At 42.6% G+C, this 20,581-nt stretch overlaps 1 protein-coding gene and 4 non-coding genes across 5 annotated transcripts; 1 reads left to right on the top strand and 4 right to left on the bottom strand.

The window, feature by feature from the left end:
• The first annotated feature begins 8,944 nt into the window (after nt 1-8,944).
• Nucleotides 8,945-12,961, top strand: ino80c (INO80 complex subunit C). The gene is made up of 5 exons (XM_072658926.1): nt 8,945-9,267; nt 10,666-10,776; nt 11,211-11,322; nt 11,448-11,515; nt 12,460-12,961. The coding sequence occupies exons 1-5, from the start codon at nt 9,034-9,036 to the stop codon at nt 12,589-12,591; spliced, it is 657 nt and encodes a 218-aa protein (XP_072515027.1). The 5' UTR covers nt 8,945-9,033; the 3' UTR covers nt 12,592-12,961.
• Nucleotides 12,962-16,856: 3,895 nt separating this feature from the next.
• trnat-ugu (transfer RNA threonine (anticodon UGU)) lies at nt 16,857-16,929 on the bottom strand. The gene has a single exon. It is a non-coding gene; the product is annotated as a tRNA-Thr (tRNA).
• A 781-nt stretch (nt 16,930-17,710) lies between these two features.
• trnat-cgu (transfer RNA threonine (anticodon CGU)) lies at nt 17,711-17,783 on the bottom strand. Its single transcript has one exon. It is a non-coding gene; the product is annotated as a tRNA-Thr (tRNA).
• Nucleotides 17,784-19,124: 1,341 nt separating this feature from the next.
• On the bottom strand, nt 19,125-19,197 carry trnat-ugu (transfer RNA threonine (anticodon UGU)). Its single transcript has one exon. It is a non-coding gene; the product is annotated as a tRNA-Thr (tRNA).
• Nucleotides 19,198-20,260: 1,063 nt separating this feature from the next.
• On the bottom strand, nt 20,261-20,333 carry trnat-cgu (transfer RNA threonine (anticodon CGU)). Its single transcript has one exon. It is a non-coding gene; the product is annotated as a tRNA-Thr (tRNA).
• Between the last annotated feature and the right edge of the window lie 248 nt (nt 20,334-20,581).

The following is a 20,581-nucleotide window of genomic DNA, read 5'->3' as shown; positions in this document are numbered from 1 at the left end:
TTATGGAACCAAAAGTGTCTCTTCCGTGGCACTGCTAAATTCAGCCATGTCACCCCACTGCTGTGTTCTCTTCACTGGCTTCCTGTAGCTGCTGCTCACATCAGATCTAAAACCCTGATGCTGGCCTACAAAGCCAAGAACGGACCAGCCCCTCCATACTTGATGGCAATGGTCAAAAGCCGATCCGCACCAAGAGCCCTTTGATCTTCAAGTACGGCTCTGCTCGACCCAACATTCCTTAAAATCCACGGAAGACAAGCGTCCAGGCTTTTTTCTGTCCTGGCACCAAAGTGGTGGAACGAGCTTCCCCTGGTGTCCGAACAGCAGAGTTGCTCGCTGTCTTCAAACCCAGACTGAAGACCCACCTCTTCTGAGAATACTTGGGCGATTAGCAGAGTGGTCCTCTTACTGACTTGTGTTTAGTAGAGTCTAAACTTAGAGGTATCTTTGAATTTTTAGTCTATTCAAACTAGGTGAGGTTTTTCTTGGGTAAATAGCAAAACTCTTTTGTAAGTTTCTCTGGATAAGACATTTACATTTATGGCATTTAGCTGACGCTCTTATCCAGAGCGACTTACAAGGTCACTTGTATTACCAATGTGGGTCAATGTAGTGTTAGGAGTCTTGCCTAAGAACTCTTATTGGTGTAGCGCAACACAGTCACCCAGACCAGGAATCAAACCCTAGTCTCTCACGTGGTGTGGTAGCTTACTGGCCGGTAGTGGTGTTATCTGTTGCGCCACACCAACCACACTTGTGTCACACCAACCACACAATAAGAGTGTCTGCTAAATGCCTAAATGTAAATGTAAATGTCTTGTTGGCCAGTGGATCGCGAATGTGAACCCCAGGTCATGCTGCTTTGCCATCAGCAGCCAGAGCCTGTGAGAGCACGATCGTCTATGCTCTCTCTAGGTGGGCAGATGGTGCTCTCTCCCCTCATCAGTCCCATTGTGATACTGGCTGGCAGAGGCTTTCCTCAGAGCAAGTTGCCAGCCTGATGCTGCATTGGTGGAAGTTCGAAAAAATAGGCAGGGCTGACTTCACAAGTATCACAAGTAAGGATTGTTGCAAGTGATAGGGGGATTCCTGGTGAGTGGGTGGGATATTTGGCTCAGAGGAAGTGGGAAGAAAATTCCCATTCCCTTTTTCCCAGTTTTGAAAGCCAGGGTCAGCCATGCTTCAGCACTACAGCAGCCACCACTGACTATGTCTGTGTTTCTGCCTGGAATGTGAGTTGATACCCCTTTGATAGCATCATCCATCGGATTAGGCCTGATACCACATCCATTTGCGAGAAGTGTGTGTGTGTTTTTCCATTCCAGAAGGAACAGAAAATGTAAACATCTACATTAGCAGCTCTGACACACACACACACACACACATGCACAGCAGTCCTCTTCTTGGTGTATTCAATGTTTATTGAACAGGGGTGGCTTTAGAAACAATGGCCTGGGGAAACGACCCTTTCTCTCATTTACTGCAGTTCAACTTTGCCTCATAAAACATTCATGTTTGTTTGCAATGGAGCCGCAACACGACATCTCCGGCTCTAGTAGTTTATTTATATACCACGTGTGCCGGCCACTTGTAACAGCAACGCTGTGGTGATGAAATATGAATGAGACGTCAACCGCTTTCTTTAGCTGTCTCGCCGTCTCTCGTATATGAGTCTTTCACCCACAGCGGGAGTGAAAAGGTTTCAGTGCGGGCCATCCGAGGGAAAAGCAAGAACACACAATCAGATAAGCAAGGATGTGAATTTTAAATTGCAGTTTTGGGCCAGAAGGCTAGCGTTCTCTTCTGTCTACAAGATGTGCTGTTTATGATATACCCGTATGAATTATGTCCCAGATTCCATAATGAAAAGATGTCTGTACGTGTCTGGAATGTTCTTCAGGCCCCTGTGATACACATAGGCATCCACTCATCACTGTCAAGCCTACTGTTAAGATTAAGAATTACTGGCAAAGACCTGCTCAGATTTCAATCATTACTTCTATGATCATGATATGTGAATCATATGTGAATCAAATGCAAAATTCCCACAATGTCATTCACTCAAGAGCTCGACCACCTCTTCACACCTGTTCTTCACATTGCAACAACCCATGGTTCAGACTAACTGTAGTATTTGAGTGGCTGAGATTGCTCTCTACCACAATACCAATGCTTGTTATTCCACTGACAAATCCAACTATTTATTCTCCAGGATGCTCTTAGTGAGTTTTTATGGCCTCCATGCCCTTTAAATTTATGGGCTGTACTATCAGGTTTATTGTCATGTCACATTAACACAGGTGGAAAAGTGTTAAGTGCTTGTATATAATAATGTACTGTATGCACACGACTGCACTGTTCAAATATACACACTGTAAGTTATGAATATACAGATGTAACACATTACTGTTTACACATAGGCGCTTACAGTGAAAGGTTTAGCCTTCAGTTACAGTACGACTGAGCTGCTAGTTGTAAAGTGCAGGGTGCAGTGTGACTTTATGTGGGTGAATGTGTGTTAGCTTTCTGTAAAGTTGGTTTGGTATCTCATTTGTATTATGAAAAACACTATCTGCCACATGTCCAGAGTGTTGAAACCTTATTTTGAGACCAAGTGGTGGTTAATTGCTAATATACTACTGCAGGGAAACTAGCAAACCATGAAAACATTATGGGCTGGTCCCAAACTTTTTCAGTTGCAGTTTTAGCAAATGCTCATGTGCAATCTGTTAAGTATTTAAATTTGTCTTATCTCTCAAATGTTCAAACTTTCCACATTAAATGTACCTTTGACTGATAAACAAGTTACCCAGTACGAATAATGAGTGTACTGCAAGTGTACACCTTAAAATATTGTTGGAACAGCGCAATAATAAAAACATTTTTGAGGTTGTACACATCATTAGAAGGTATTATATAGCACTGGGCAGTGCATATGTTACAAAAGTAGCCCCCTAAATAAAAAAAGTGATTATACTGGGGGTATACATATAAACATATTTGTTCATATTCAGTATACGCGAGTATACTGGGAGTATACATATAAACATATTTGTTCATATTCAGTATATGTGGGTAGCCCGCTAAATAAAAAAGTGAGTATGCTGGGGGTATACATATAAATGTATTTGTTAATATTCAGTATATGCAAGTAGCCCCTTAGAAAAGTGATTATATATATATATATATATATATATATATATATATATATATTTGTTAAAATTCATTATATGCAAGTAGCCCCCTAGAAAGTGAGTATATTGGGGGTATACATATAAACATATTTGTTAATATTCAGTATACGCAAGTAGCCCCCTAAATAAAAAAGTGAGTATACTGAGATATACACATAGACATATTCATTAAAATTCAGTACACACAAATAGCCCCCTGAAAACAAGTGTGTATACTGAGGGCGCATTCAAAACCAAAACACTTATCAATAAATAAGTTAAAATGATTAACACATGGAATTTTATTTTTCTTTATCTTACATGGCTACCTGACTGAACCGAACATCTGATTTCTGTAAATCTCAATCAAATCAAATGCACCCCATGTTCCCACAAACTGACTTACAATAAAAATACATGAGACAAATCAGAGTTACCAACAGTCACGACAGGCCATTTATTCTGTGCAAGGCCTTGAAAAATCACGGTTCATTCATCAGACATATCTTTTTATCTATCTAACTGTGTGAGGTTCTCTCTGCTGGAATAATGTCAGATGCTGTCGACGGTGCAGGAGAAATGACTCCGGCTTCTTCAAATAACGAAATGCAAAGCAAACACATGGAAGCAGAAAGGGAAAATGAAAAAGAGAGGGTATTCTTTTGAAGGTGTCTGCTCACTGTGTTTGCATGTAAAATAAGCCTGTTGTTTTTCTCAGCTCACAGGGAATCTAAAGCACGGGTGACAAATTAAAGGAAACCCAACATTAAATCTGTAACTGCAGCTCTACTAGAATATTCCTCTCTCTGTTGCTGTGGACGGACTGTTCTTACTAACAGTCTGATCACGTCCTGCGCTGACATTCTCGCCACCTGAGGATCAGTAGAGCTTTTTCCTGATATATCACACTAATATACAAGCATCACACTCACTGAATGTGTGCTTTGAACCACAATTTCCAAACCTACACTATATGTCCAAATGTTTGTGGACACACCTTCTAATGGATGCCTGCAGTTACTTTACAATTCACATGTAAGCATGCCAGCCCAGCAGGGGGTCAAATTCCTCTAGAAGTAAGTTTGACAGCTAAAACACACTTAAGCACAGTATGTTGAAGCACCATTTTGTGACACCAAGAAAAGGCAAGACTAAAACCTGATGTGGCAATGTCACTGTTTCTAGGACACTGTTTGCATTTACTGCATTTAGCTGACACTCTTATCCAGAGAAAAGTTACTTATATTGCAAAGGTGTTAGGAGACGTGCCCAAGGACTCTTAGTGGTGTAGCACAGCATATTCATAGACTGGGAATTCAGCCCCAACATATTCCGTCCCACAGATTTCAGTCTGAACTAACCGGAGACACATTTGACTACCGAGTGTGAATACATGTGGATAAAATCTTATCAGAATACAAACCTGAAACTAGTCACATAAAGTGATCAGGTGTAAACGGGGTCTAACTCACCCACACACTCCTGATCAAGCAGAAATAAGTTTTTGTGGCTTTTTTTTCATCCAAATGTGAGCTCAGTATGTCTTGTCACAGTGTAAAGGAAGAGTAAACCCAGTCATTAGTCAGCAATAACAGTGTAGAGGTTAACATTGTGATGTCAGGATTTCCAAAAAGCTGCTTTTTGCTTGTCTACATGAAAACGTAGAAAACGGGGTTCTCAAAAAAGAGTGTTTTTATGTGAGCTAAATACCTCTAATACCTAGAAGGTTTGATGTTCTTGAGAAGCAACTATGCAAGAGGGTTCTCCTGACCGAGTCCTTATTAGATGGGGATGAATGCGGCTAAACAAGGTATTAAAATGTTGTTCAGGCAGGATTAGTATTTTTTGTCATTTTTGAAGTAGAAGAACGTATTATATAAATAATTAATGTGAATTGTACGTTTGTACATTTTGGTACGATTTCCAGGTTGAACAATATGTTGAATCAGAATCAGAATCAGAATCTCTTTATTTCACCAAGTATGTTACCCATACAAGGAATTTGTCTTGGTGAGAGCAACATGTATGACAAGTAACAAAGAAACACAGAACACAGTCTTAAACTAAAGGAAAATGACACTAAACAATAAATAGGGTAGGGGATAAATTAAAAAAAGTAGAAAGTACTAAAGGTAATAAAGGTAATAAAGAGCTGAAAAATATGAAATGGTGAGAAATGGTGTGCAGTGGTATCTGAGGTATGTTTTGTCTCATTCAGTGAGTGTGTTAGTGGCCTTACCCAGTCAGCAACGAGAGGCAGAACACACAACAGATTCGGGAAAAAGTCCTTTACAAAACAGGCTGCTGCAACTTTTATTGTACGCGACCGTGTTAAAAAGAGCACTGTTTCGGTTTAAATATATATTTTGCTACATTTTGCTGTGGCTGAACAGCTTACAGCTGGTTTGACAATCCAGTGTTTTATGGTGAATCTAATCTAATCGGCCATCATGATTTCTGAATTTGGGGTTGGTGAGGCTCTCTTGACTTTCTAAGTAGGAAATCCAACTTCTGGGGACATTCCGGTTGACATGCCCTACTTGGAGCTCAAAAATGTGTGACATTCAGTTGAGATGGAACGCAGCATAAACCTGGACAGCGTTCAAAAATATGAGCAGCGTTGAGTGCTGGTCCGTGTTGAGAAATCAAGAGCAGTTTTCTTAATAAGAATTATAGACCCATTCAATTTGGACTCGCTCAAGAGCGCCCTCACGCATCTAAACAAACTAAGAAACATTTAATGTTTGGACAGAAACTATAATGAAGTAAAACGTTTTTTTAAGGGACATGGTCAGGGTAAACCATAAAAAACTGTTCAGAACTCAAACTTTTGCATATTATGGTATTACTCAATTTACTGAAGCAACATATTCTTCTTTCACTGTATTTATGGTGCAAAAGTCTCGGCACCCCTGTTCAAAAAGCTTCCACTTTTTACAGATGGTGTGGTGTTTCCTTCCAGAATCCTTTGGTATAGAATTAAATCCATTCTTCCCTCTACTCATTAAATAGCTTCAGTGCCACTGGCTGCAACACAACCCCAAACCTCTGCTTAACAGTTGGAGAGGTAGCATTAGCATTTTACCTTAAAATAAGCTTCTAAATCATTGTGATGCTCCCTGGAGTATAATAGAGAGACTGGTCTTCCTCATTCCCACACCAGGCTCGGCACACTGCCAACTGCACTATGTCACTATGGAGAAGTGAGCAGGAAAATGCTTGTGAGAACTCGGTAACACTGCGTATGCCGAGTCATATTCATGTAAAATCCTGTAATATTACTGTACCACCTCAGCCCACATGATTCACTTTCAGTGATGGTTCTGTAGCTCTCCGCTTGTCCAGAAATTGCACGTGTAAAATATGTCCTTTAGAGGTGGCTCAAAGCACAAAATACACTCCCCCACTGTAGGGGGAGCCCAGGAGCAAGAAATACCAAGTCTCGCATAAAGCTGCTTTAACTGCCATTTCTTATTTACTTCATAAAAGCAGCCACCGGACTAAGCGTCACTATCTTCATATAGACTTTACCTGCTTTGCGGGCATCAGATATGGACATTTTGCTGGTCAGAATGCTAAGAAGCAGCTCAGAGAAGACCCTGGCTGCTGATGGTTAAAACAAGGTTTGAGCGGTCAGAGTACTTAGAACGCTTTGCCATTTGCATTACCTGGCCTTTCCTAACCTTGACAGTGAACAAGCCAAAGCCCTAACAAGCTAATTAAGATCTGAGAGCTCGAGTCTCTTGAGAAGGCCAAACTTGACTTTTTTCACATTAAAATTGTAAACACAATGTGCTTAAAACATGCTTTAAAAACATCTTTAACTTTATGCTTTTGGAGATCAGTTCATCTTCTGCTCACTCACCATTCACAATAACAAAAGAAATTGACCAAGGGTGCTCAAACTTTTGCATGGCACTGTGTATATAATATAATGTATTAAAGTACTTGAGCAAGTACATCATTTCTTGCTTGTACATAAATATTCCTACAGTTAGATGTGGGTAAGGCCAACACAAGGCCTGTAACCATGCTTATATCGATGCCTGGTGTCATTTCCTTTGCTCTGTGTGCTCGCCCCTCTCTTTTTCTCCCATGTAACGAAAGAAAAAAGCAAGTAGGGAGAGAGAGAGAGAGGGAGGTAGAGAGAAGGAGAGAGAGGATGATGGAGATGTATTATTCATTCTCTGCATGGTTGGCACTGTAAATCTTCCAAATGCTATTACTGTATTATGAATAATGGATTTCTTTCTCTCTTCTCCCCCATAAGCACTGAGGTGGGTATTGTCTTTAACTCATGAGAGCAAGGGGAATGAATAGCCTAGGAGGCACACCTACAGGCCTTCTCCTGCCCAAAGTTAATTAGTCATTTTGTTCCAGGGCAGTAGATGAGATTGAAATGTAAATGCCATTATCGTCCTTATTTCATAATGAGGTAGTTTGCCATAAAGCATAAATCAAACTTAACTTCAGCAATAACTGAAACTGGTGGGAGAGGGAAAGGTGAGGTATTGTCCGAAGGCTCAAATTCAAATCACATTCAGGGAGATGGCTTAAAGAAAGTGGTTCACTCTTTCTTTTCATTATGTTTTATGCAAATGTGGTTATGTATAGAATATATTATGTCTGTTTTTTTTTTTTTTTTATTCAAAGTGGACGTTTATAATAATACAGTCTTATGCGAAGGTTTGGGTGCCCCTTGTCAAATGACACATTTTGTTGATTTTCTAACTATAAACAAATGAGCAAATCCGCAACAGGAAACAAACTTTATTGTGGGATATTCCTGCACATATTTGACATTCCTATTTTTTCTGTTTTTATCATATTGAGAATTGATTGGTGTAGTGTGGCTCACTGAGACAGGAAATCAAACTCTACTCTGGCAAAGGGAAGGCGGTGTTCTTACATACCACACTATACCAACCGTACAAATTCAGAAGGGGTGGACAGACCTTTGCAAAAGACTGCATAAACCTAAAGCTTTTTCATAGGCCTGAACTAGAACCTACAATTTTTCCATTTTCCCATTTTTCTATGTTTTTTTTTTTTTTTTGCTTATTTATTTCAGTGCATTTTATGAAAGTTGTTTTTTTTATTGTATTTATTTTTGTTTTGTTTTTAATGGTTATCTTTTTACCTACTTGTAGTAATATGCATATTTTTTGCTGTGTCTGAAATGTAAACAAATGCTGCTACTCAGAGAGGACTCAGGCAGGAAGGCACCCAGTCATGTCTGAATCTAGTAGTTTAGTAGTCTAGCCTCCTGTTTTATTGGGCAAAAATGCTAATGGTTAACGACAACACAGCTAAATGCTCAAACCCAGCAGTGAGCTGTCAATACCCTGGCAGTGTGATTCGATAGCAGAGACCCTTATCACTGAACTGCCTTCTTAGGCATTGACTTGTAAGGCATCAAGTCAGCTAGCTCTAGTTTCAGATACAGTCTTTATTTTCTATTTATTATTATTATTTATTATTATTTGCAATCACATAATAGACTAACAGCAGTTTACACAGTCATCTTCAGATTCCTTCTAAACGTGCATTTTTTATTATTATTTTTTTTTCATTTTTTTATATTTAAGTTTTCATTTGTTTTAACGTCTTTGTGTATTTTTTTTCTTTTTTGTTTTAGATCTGCCTTTTCAACTACATTTTGCCTATTTTTATTTATTTTAATGTGTTATATATTTGTTTGGTTTTTTAAAATGACGCGGAACTAAAGTAAAGCGGAACGTTTTTTCTGAAGCTGGCGCTGAGACGGACTTTCTGTCCGGCTGTTATGGGTGCTGTATCCGTTAGCATGTAGCTAACCGTGTGTTCAGTGTTTGTTTATCGCGGATATCAGTTTAAACCCATGGCAGCTCCGTCCACTCCGGCCTCAGCGGGCACTGGGGAGCTGAGTTCGGGGGCCTCTGGCACCATTAAACTAGTGCCGGTCTTAGCGGCGGCGAGGGGGAAGAAACGAGCAGCGAGTCCCGCCGGACCTCCGCAGCTCCAGATCAACAACACCGTAAACAACAACAGCAAGAAGAGGAAAGTGCAGCCTGCTTCTGCACCAGCCTCCGGCCTTGGGCCTGGACCAGCTCAGGTCAGACAGGACCGAGGATTTAAGAGCGGACAGTCTGCTTTTCCGCTGTTGTTTGATCGCTAGGGGGCGCTAGTGCCCTGGTTCTGGTGAGGGGTATAGGTTCAGCCTCGGTACGGTTTTAGATTCGGTTCAAGAGTCGGTTCATTTTTCATTATAGGATCTGTTCATTATTTCTCTATGCAATTTAAGCACGTTAGACACACTACAATAGGTGACCATTTTGGGATGTTGTGGCAGTGGGAAGGAGTTAAATCCTCTGAAACCTCTGAAACCAAAGTATGGATTACAGTGACCATATGGCTTTCCAAAAACGAGGGCACTGGGGAAACCCAGGCGTCCACAGTGATTGGGATGTTGTGATCGAAGGGTTTAAGTTGTAGGACCATGGCGATGGGAAGTCTGTGTGTAACTATATAAATGAATATTCATACATAAACACGTACTCATTTATTAACACTCATAAATATCCATAAAAGCCTATATGGTGAAATAATATCAGAGAATACCTGAAACCTGAATACCTACATGTGCAGAGTTAAAAACGTCTGCAACACAAAGATTCCCAACTCTAGTTGAATTAGTTAACTGTGTTGGTAACATGTGAAACACTAAAATGTGTAGGACCGGGAGATCCAAGTCCAAGATCCAGAAATAGGGTTGGCAACCTGTGCAGGAACGAAATACCAAGAAAATGCACTGGGGCTGAAGTTGAAAAGGACAGGGCTTTACCGCTTGTGTCCAGTTTGCTCGAACGCACCTGGTTCAGCTCTTCTTCTCTTATTAGGTTCTGAGGCTTGACTATTGCAGCTCTTTCCTGGCTGATCTTCCTCTGTATTATCAGGCCCGGTCAACCAATCCATAACACTGCAGCACAGCTTGTCTTCTATCTACGTAGACATCTCAGAACACTTTAAAATACTGAGGAAATGCACTGTATGACATCTTTTAAATGTCAGTGCATTGTTTGAATTGTGGAAGATTAAGCCTTGCTTTCTAAACAACCTCCCCATGCTACATTAAAAGTTGTTGGGCAAAACTTCTACGTTCACCTACCTGTGTAACGTGATTCAAATGTGTGTTCTTCTGGATAAGAACATCAGCCAAATGCCATTAAAGTTAGTGATGTAGTTATTAAAATTATTTAATTCTTGTTGGCTTGGCTGTTGTTAGTAGCATCACCAGTCATGAACGGGTTAGCAGCAGTGCTGACTATCTCCTTCCCTTTTAACTAAACATTTAGGTGACTGCTTTGCAACAGAGCCAGTCTATTTTAAGGGGGGTGTTCAGCATCTAACTGAGCAGACTTTACTTGGCTAGGCAGTCTCACTGACAGACGCATAGGATATTAGCTTGTGTGTGCTGTGGTAATTGTTTTTGGCTTTGCTTGTGTGTTTTCAGATTGTGATCGTTGATTCAGCAGATGGGAAGCCGGTTGCTACAGCAGATGCCTGTGCGCAGCCTGTTGAGCCTGCCACCAAGCCTCTGCCTTTTAAAGACCCCAACTTTGTGGTAGGACTTTAGATGAGATCCCAGCTTGTGCTGCTAAACCACCAGTTGCATTGGAGCAGATGTAACAGGACACTTAGCTGAGTTGGACATTCAAATTTATTCAAGCCCCAAATATAACTTGACTGAGATGTTCCTTTAGGGTAAATGGATGAAAACTGTGTAAATTAGATTATTCGATGGCAAACCGTTACTGTAAATATAGTTTGCATGCCTGTATTTAAAGAAAGGCAGAAGATCAACAACACATAACATGCAACAAGAGTGGTTTGCCAAAGAAAAATCTAATAGATACACACACAGTCCTTGAATCTTGGCTCTGCATGTGTTTTGTGACATGACGCATATAAGAGGTGTCTAATTTCCACATGCTGGCAGTGACTACTTATCTCCAAATGCGTAATTTCCTTGTTTTCACTCCACTCCGTTCTCTGTAGCATTCAGGTATTGGAGGTGCGGCAGCAGGGAAGAAGAATCGGACATGGAAGAATCTGAAGCAGATTCTGGCAGCCGAGAGAGCACTACCCTGGAAAATCAGTGATCCCAACTGTAAGTATGAGTCAGAACTCCTCAGCTCGGATTTAAACTAGTTTATGTTTTATATTAGTCGATTATGATTTGCATGGTTTTTGAATCGTTTCAATAGACATGTCTTCTGCTTCTGCTTCTTATAGATTATAATATAGATTCTCCTCCTTCAATGAAGCCTCCTAAAAAGTACTCTGATATCTCAGGATTACCGGTGAGTTCACTCATCATACCCACACTGAGCTCCACTGCCTCAGGAACTGTATGCACTGTGCACTTTAACTGGAACTCTATACATAAGCTGTGTTCTGTTCTCTCTACCTGAACACTAGCTGCTATACTCAACACTGCACTGTACACCTCATTTACATATGTGATACTACAATACCAGACTGGTCTACCTCAGCATACACTCCTGGACTTTCTGTTTTACTGTTCATTTAAGCACACAACACATCACTGCTCTACATATTTATTATGTTTTACTATTAGTATAATCACCCAGGCTTCAGTCATACATTTGCACATATTTGTAAATTTTTGCATTAATTGACTAACATTAAGTAACTAACAGTAACATTGTTGTTGTTTTTTTTTTTCCAATTTTATTAAACTCAAAGTCCAATTGAATTTAATAAAATTGTCTTGACAATTTAACCCCTTAAAAAGGTACCAACAGTTTGGTCTATGTATGTTAGTAGTTGGTTGAATGTGGTTGGTATAGCATGGTGGGCCAGCCCAGCCCCACCACTATACCGACATTGTCCTTGGGCAAGACCCATAACTTTACGTTCTCTTACTTGTGTAACATGATTCAAATGCAGGCCGCTCTGGATAAGAGTGTTAGCTAAAGCAGTAAATGTAAATGTCTCTAAGATAGAATAGTAAAAGAGTCAGTTGTATATTAGCACAGTATGGAAAGAAGCAAGATTTGAAAGCCATTTTTAACAGTCAAATGCAGAGGTGATGGTAAGTCAGCCATAGAAAAGCATTTACAAAAAGAAGTCTTTAGCCAAAACTAAAGCTGGTGATGCTAGAGAGGGCCTTCTGAACCCATTTGAATAGAAGGCTCATTTAGCTGTGTTTTTGTAAGCAGGTCGGGCTTGGTGTATGTTTCATTCTTTGCTGTAACTTCCTTTTCTGCACTTTGTTTTCCAGGCAAATTACACAGACCCTCAGACTAAATTACGCTTTACCTCATCTGAGGAGTTCTCCTACATCCGCCTGCTCCCCACAGATGTAGTGACGGGTTACCTGGCTCTTCGAAAGGCCACCTGCATCGTCCCCTGAGAGAACATCTCCTATATATAGTACATGTACCTACACTGGCTCCATCGAAGAGGTAGACAAGGCGGTCCTGGAACCACGTTGGAAGGGGGTCTAAAGGAAATTGTCAGGTACCACTGAGTACTTGAAGAAAAGGACAGCGAGTCATGGATCTACATTCTGATCCTTATAAAAGCAGGCTTGTACATAATGTATGTAGGTTATTAACGTCTGAAATGTCGAGGTAAGCTTGTTGTCCAGTAGACAACATCATTTTCCTCCACGAGAGAAAATTATACTTTTAACGCAGATGTTCATTAATAAGCAAAAGCTCTGGATTTTGGGATGGATGTGGCTTAAACAACTTTTGTATGTTATGTAAGTTATTTGTAAAATAAAGCCATAGTTTTTGAAGAGCTCTGTTGGCTTCGTGTTGATTTTGAGCTTTGTATTTGCTGCCCTCTACTGTTGATACTAAATTGTGACACTAAGTTTATTAAACTTAAAATAGATGTTTACCCTTACTCTTCTTTAGAGGGGGGCCTAAGCAGAGAAACAGCCAGGGAAAATCAGATACGCTGTATGTCCAAATGTTTGTGGACACCACTTCTAATTAATGTCTTCAGCTACTTCAAGTTGCACCCATTGCTGACACAGATAAGCAAATGCACATGCACTGCTTGTCTAGTCCCTGTAGAGAAGTGCTGCCAATAGTATAGGGCTTAGGGATGAGGTGGGGGTGTTGGTCATTCTACATCCTGACCTCACTAACTAATGCAAACAGGTTTTTACAGCAGTGCTCCACATTTTAGTAGAACATCTTCCCTGGAGCATGTAGACAGTTACTCCAACAAAAGCAGAATAAAATCTTAAGTCCCCTTGATTTAGGCAGAAACTTTAAATTAGCGGATGTCCCAATACTTTATTGTTATCTGTCAAGCAATGGTGCTGCAGAAGCTGCTTGTACCCTCTTGGACTGTTGTGCAGGCAGTGGCCGATGTGCACCAAGAACGTGCACTACTAGCAGAAGAGTGTGGCCCTGTTTTGAGAGTAAGATTAATCACTTCCACAACCTCCACATTTAACCCATCTGTGGCAGCGAACACACGCTACTGATTATGGCCATGAGGGCACACAACTGGGGTGGTGGGCAGTCACCTCAGGGCAAGGGGAGAAACTGTGGGGTTCGGTAACTCTGTGGAAAATGTACATTTACGGCATTTAGCAGACGCTCTTATCCAGAGCGACTTACAAAAGTGCTTTACCATTTATCCAAGAAAAACCATAGCTAGTTAGAATACACTAATAGTTCAAAGATACCTTTAAGCTTTAGACATTACTAAACACAAGTCAATAACCATTTGTATTCTCTGAAGAGGTGGGTCTTCAGTCTGCATTTGAAGACAGCGAGCAACTCGGCTGTTCTGACACCCAAGGGAAGCTCGTTCCACCACTTTGGTGCCAGGACACTTGTCTTACATTTATGGCATTTAGCTGACGCTCTTATCCAGAGCGACTTACAAGGTTACTTGTATTACAGCGGTGGGCCAATATAGTGTTAGGAGTCTTGCCAAAGGACTCTTATTGGTGTAGCGCAGCATAGTCACCCAGACTGGGAATCGAACCCCAGTCTCCTACGTGGTGAGGTAGCTCACTAGCAGGTAGTGGTATTATCTGTTGCGCCATACCAACCACTTCCACGGATTTTGAGGGATGGCGGATCGAGCAGAGCCGTACTTGAAGCTCTAAGGGCTCTAGGTGCGGATCGGCTTTTGACCATTGCCATCAAGTACGGAGGGGCTGGTCCGTTCTTGGCTTTGTAGGCCAGCGTCAGGGTTTTGAATCTGATGCGGGAAGCAGCTACAGGAAGCCAGTGAAGAGAACGCAGCAGTGGAGTGACATGGCTGAATTTAGGGACGTTGAAGACGACCCGTGCCACTGCATTCTGGATGAGTTGCAGGGGCCTGATGGTGCGCAGAGGGAGACCAGCCGGAAGAGAGTTGCAGTAGTCAAGTCTGGAAGTGACGAGAGACTGAACGAGCACCTGGGCGACCTCTCTAGAGAGGAAGGGTCGAATTCTCCGGATGTTGTACAGGAGAAATCTGCAGGACCGAGTTACATTTGCAACATGACTTGAAAACGATAACTGATCACCCATGACTACACCAAGGCTTCAAGCTTCTGTAGAAGGAGTAATCAGTGAGTTCTCAAAGGAGATGGCAAGATCGTTTTTTGGTCCAGCAGTTCCCGGGATGTACAGCAGCTCCGTCTTGCTGGGGTTGAGTTTGAGGTGGTGAGCCGCCATCCAAGAAGAGACATCAGCGAGGCATGCTGTGATGCGGGCAGAAACCTGTGTGTCAGACGGTGGGAAAGAAAGCATGAGTTGAGTGTTGTCGGCGTAACAGTGGTAAGAGAATCCATGAGAGCATATCACTTTACCAAGAGAGTGAGTGTAGAGTGAGAAAAGAAGAGGACCAAGAATCGAGCCTTGTGGAACACCAGTGGAGAGACTACAAGGAGCGGACGTGTCCCCCTGCCACGTGACCTGGTATGAGCATCCCTGCAGGTACGATGCAAACCATCGCCATGCAGAGCCGGTAATTCCAAGGCCGGCAAGGATAGACAGGAGGACCTTGTGGTCCACTGTGTTAAAAGCTGCAGAGAGGTCAAGAAGGATCAGAACCGATGACAGTTTGGCAGCTTTAGCTGCATGGAGCTTCTCTGTAACTGCAATGAGAGCAGTTTCAGTAGAGTGTGCAGCTTTGAAGCCAGACTGGTTAGGGTCCTGTACATTGTTCAGGGTGAGAAAGAGAGACAGTTGGTTGTATACAGAGCGTTCGAGAATCTTTGAGAGGAAGGAAAGAAGAGAAATGGGTCTGTAGTTGCTGATGTCCAAGCTGTCCAGAGTAGGCTTCTTTAGGATAGGCACAACTCTGGCAGACTTGAAGGCGGATGGTACCTGACCTGACAACAAAGAGCTTTTTATGATGAAGGAGATGAAAGGAAGGAGGTTTGGAGCAATTGTTTGGAACAGAGGGGATGTAACAGGGTCTAGCGGACAGGTGGTAGGATTATTAGAGGTGAGAAGATGTAGGAGGTCATCTGTGGAAAGAGAGAGAAGCAGGACAGAGGGAGGGATTTTTCATTTTTACATTTTCATTTTTACATATATTTTTATATATTTATGTATATTTTATTTATTTAAGTACTGCTGTCTGGGTAAAACTGGGTCCTTGGGTACCACAATTTCGTTCCACCCCATGTACCACATGTGATGCGAATGACAATAAAGTCTCCTTGAATCCTTGAATCCTTGAGAGGGAGGAGGAGGGCCAAGTGTAGAGAGCGGGGTAGAGGCAGGGGGGAAAGATCAACGGATCTTGTCAACCTTTTCTTCAAAGAAGGAGACAAAATCTTGTGCAGACAGGGTAGTGGGTGGTGGGGGAGTTGAAGGGTTGAGGAGAGAGGAGAAGATGGTGAAGAGTTTGCGTGGGTCAGATGCAGATGCTTCCAGTTTTCCCCTGTAGTGAGATGCTTTAGCAGCCGCAACTTCCGTTCTGAACCTGGAGAGAAGAGACTGATAGGAGTGGAGGTCGGAGTCGTGTTGTGACTTCCGCCACTTCCTTTCAGCTCTCTACGGTTGTTGCAGAGAACATCTGACAGCCACGGGGAAGGTGAAAAAGAATTTGCTGACCTAGGTGAGAAAGGGCAGAGAAGGTCGACAGAGGTGGAGATAAATGAAAGAAGAGTGTCTGTAGCAGTTTCTAGTGGGAGAGAGGAGAAGGATTCAAGATGAGGAAGAGCTGAGGGGGAGACAGAGCGAAAATTGCGGTGAAGAGTGGAAGAACTTGCAGAAGCAGTGGTTGAAAGAGCGGAGAGGGGGAGTCAGAAGGAGAGAAAGTGGTGATCAGAGAAGTCCAAAGGAGTCACAGCCACATCTAGAGCAGGGACAGGTCTGCTGAAGATCAGGTCCAGAGTGTTCCCTGCTCTGTTTTTTGGTGCAGACTTTTGGTATATTTGGTGAAGTATTGTAGGATTAGACTCAAAAGGTAAACTACAGTCTCTAACTATAGACTATTGTGGCAGAGTGGACCTTCAAGACAGAGCAAAAGATTACAGCACTGTCAGGAAAAGCCACTCATTCCTTAGACTGACGACTCGCCTGATTTCACTGGAATCTTCTTCACAGGATGCAGTATTTAGAAGGATTTGTGAATGGTGAAGTTCTGTCCTTCACTGCTCCAGGTGTCCTTGGTCATCTTTTTTTCTGGACATTTAAAAGTTCTGAAAGGCCCCAGCGAGAATTGAACTCGCGACCCCTGGTTTACAAGACCAGTGCTCTAACCACTGAGCTATGGAGCCCTGCCTGAACGCTGCTTGGCCAGGTGTCATTATAAAGAGTTGAGATCGGTCACCTGAATGGTGCCACACCTAGACATTCGGTAGGTAGGCTAATTTAAGTGATGTCAAACACTGATGCTGCTGAATCTTCAGCCTTTTGAATTCATCATTTGTCTTCTACCTGCCTGTGCCTCTTATACTCTCTCGTACCTTTGTATTCCCTCTCATACCCTCTTGTGTTGTCTTATACCCTTTCGTACGCTCTCATGTCCTCTTATACCCTCTTGTATCCCCTCATACCATCTCGTCTCCCCTCGTACCCTCCTATACCCTCTCATACCCTCTTGGACTGTTGTGCAGGCAGTGGATGACGTGCACCAAGAACGTACACTACTAGCAGGAGTGCATGGCCCTTTTTTGGGCCAAGGATGTCTGGGGACCAAGCCAGCATCCATGTGCTCTGAAACTCTTTAGGCCACAGTCACCCTCATTTCCAAGGCCAGTGCATTTAGACTCCTATAACCCCTTCATTACTGTGTTGCTGGGGTTTTCACTCATGTCAGTATCACTGCTCGGTTGAATGTTGTGGAAATAAGTGGAAATGCCAGCAGAGGAGAGCAGAAGATTACAGCACTGTCAGGAAATGCCACTCATTCCTTAGACTGACGACTAGCCTGATTTCACTGGAATCTTCTTTTCACAGGATGCAGTATTTAGAAGGATTTGTGAACGGTGAAGTTCTGTCCTTCACTGCTTCAGGTGTCCTTGGTCATCTTTTTTCTGGACTTTTAAAAGTTCTGAAAGGCCCCAGCGAGAATTGAACTCGCGACCCCTGGTTTACGAGACCAGTGCTCTAACCACTGAGCTATGGAGCCCTGCATGAAAGCTGCATGGCCAGGTGTCATTATAAAGAGTTGAGATCTGTCACCTGAATGGTGTCACACCTAGACATTCGGTAGGTAGGCTAATTTAAGTGATGTCAAACACTGATGCTGCTGAATCTTCAGCTTTTTGAATTCAACATTTGTTGTCTACCTGCATGTACCCTCCCATACCCTCTTATACCCTCTCATACCTTTGTTTACCCTCTTATACCATCTCATGCACTCTCATACCCTCTTGTGTCATCATAAACCCCCTCTTCCCCTCTTATACCATCTCATGCCCTCTCGTACCCTCTCATAACCTCTTGGGCCATCTTATACTCTCCCATACCCTCTCGTACCTTCTCATACCCTCTTGTGTTGTCTTATACCATCTCGTACCCTCTCATACCTGCTTATACCCCCCTTATATCCTCTCATACCCTCTTGTACCCTTTTATACCCTCTTGTGCCATCTTATACTCTCTCATACCCTGTCGTACCCTTTTATACCCTCTTGTGCGTCTTATACCCTCTCGTACCCACTTGTGCCTTCTTATACCCTCTCATACGCTCTCATACCCTCTTGAACCCTCTCATACCCTCTTATATTCTCTTATACCCTCTTGTACCCTCTCATACCCTCTTGTGCTGTCTTATACCCTCTCGTACCCCCTCGTACCCTCTTATACCCTCTGATACCCTCTTAAACCCCCTCATACCCCCTCGTAACCTCTTAAACCCCCTCGCACCCTCTTATATCCTCTTGTACCCTCTTGGACTGTTGTGAAGGTAGTGGACGACGTGCAACAAGAACGTACACTACTAGCAGAAGTGCTTGCCCCTGTTTTGGGCTAAGAACGTCTGGGGACTAATCCAGCATCCATGTGCTCTCAAACTCTTTAGGCCATAGTCGCTCTCATTTCCAAGACCAGTGCATTTAGACTCCATTAAGCCCTTCATTAGTGTTGCTGGGGTTTTCACTCATGTCAGTATCACTGCTCGGTTGAATGTTTTCTGCCAGCCAAAAATGTGGAGCTCTGTATAACTCTGTGAAAAATGTACATTTGGTGAAGGGTTGTAGGATTAGCCTCAAAAGATCAACTACAGTCTCTAACTATAGACTATTGTGATGCCTACTATAGACTAGGGTGGACCTTCAAGACAGAACAGAAGATTACAGCACTGTCAGGTAATGCCACTCATTCCTTAGACTGACAACTAGCCTGATTTCACTGGAATCTTCTTCACAGGATGCAGTATTTAGAAGGATTTGTGAACGGTGAAGTTCTGTCCTTCACTGCTTCAGGTGTCCTTGGTCATCTTTTTTTCTGGACATTTAAGAGTTCTGAAAGGCCCCAGCGAGAATTTAACTCGCGACCCCTGGTTTACAAGACCAGTGCTCTAACCACTGAGCTATGGAGCCCTGCATGAAAGCTGCTTGGCCAGGTGTCATTATAAAGAGTTGACATCTGTCACCTGAATGGTGCCACACCTAGACATTCGGTAGGTAGGCTAATTTAAGTGATGTCAAACACTGATGCTGCTGAATCTTCAGCTTTTTGAATTCAACATTTGTTGTCTACCTGCATGTACCCTCCAATACCCTCTTATACCCTCTCATACCTTCGTTTACCCTCTTATACCATCTCATGCACTCTCATACCCTCTCATAACCTCTTGGGCCATCTTATACTCTCTCATACCCTCTCGTACCTGCTTATACCCTCTCATACCCTCTCGTACCTTCTTATACCCTCTCATCCCTTCTCGTGTGCTCTCATACCCTTTTGTTCCCTCTTATACCCTCTAATACCCTCTCATACCCTTCTCCTTCCCTCTCGTACCCTCTTATTTCCTCGCATACCCTCTCATACTCTCTTGTGCCATGTTATTCCCGCTGATACCCTATTGTGCCCTCTTATACCCTGTTATAACCTCTCATACCATCTCATACCTTCTTGTTCCCTCTTATATCCTCCCATACCCTCTCATTCCCTCTCATACATCTTGTCCCACTCGTACCCTCTTCTACCACTTGTACCCTCTTAAACCCCCTCTTTTCCTCTTATACCCTCTCGTACCCTGTTAAACCCCCTCTTACCCTCTAAAACCCCCTCATAGCATCTTATATCCTCTTATACCCTCTTGTACCCTCTCATACCCTTGTGTGCCGTCTTCTACCCTCTCATTCTACCCTCTCGGAAAATGTACTTTTGGTGAAGGGTTGTAGGATTAGCCTCAAAAGATCAACTACAGTCTCTAACTATAGACTATTGTGGCAGAGTGGACCTTCAAGACAGAGCAGAAGATTACAGCACTGTCAGGAAATGCCACTCATTCCTTAGACTGACGACTAGCCTGATTTCACTGGAATCTTCTTTTCACAGGATGCAGTATTTAGAAGGATTTGTGAACGGTGAAGTTCTGTCCTTCACTGCTTCAGGTGTCCTTGGTCATCTTTTTTCTGGACTTTTAAAAGTTCTGAAAGGCCCCAGCGAGAATTGAACTCGCGACCCCTGGTTTACGAGACCAGTGCTCTAACCACTGAGCTATGGAGCCCTGCATGAAAGCTGCATGGCCAGGTGTCATTATAAAGAGTTGAGATCTGTCACCTGAATGGTGCCACACCTAGACATTCGGTAGGTAGGCTAATTTAAGTGATGTCAAACACTGATGCTGCTGAATCTTCAGCTTTTTGAATTCAACATTTGTTGTCTACCTGCATGTACCCTCCCATACCCTCTTATACCCTCTCATACCTTTGTTTACCCTCTTATACCATCTCATGCACTCTCATACCCTCTTGT

Source organism: Salminus brasiliensis, chromosome 1 (genome assembly GCF_030463535.1).
Source record: "Salminus brasiliensis chromosome 1, fSalBra1.hap2, whole genome shotgun sequence".
Taxonomy (NCBI): Eukaryota; Metazoa; Chordata; class Actinopteri; order Characiformes; family Bryconidae; genus Salminus; species Salminus brasiliensis.
Note: the sequence above shows the minus strand (reverse complement) of the source record. Positions and strands in the feature narration are given on the sequence as shown.

Excerpts from the sequence above, each read along its gene's own strand:
- ino80c (XM_072658926.1), top strand. The coding sequence starts at position 9,034 with ATGGCAGCTCCGTCCACTCCGGCCTCAGCGGGCACTGGGGAGCTGAGT. Across the intron at positions 9,268-10,665 it reads TTGGGCCTGGACCAGCTCAG|ATTGTGATCGTTGATTCAGC; the intron begins GTCAGACAGGAC and ends GTGTGTTTTCAG. Across the intron at positions 11,323-11,447 it reads GAAAATCAGTGATCCCAACT|ATTATAATATAGATTCTCCT; the intron begins GTAAGTATGAGT and ends TGCTTCTTATAG.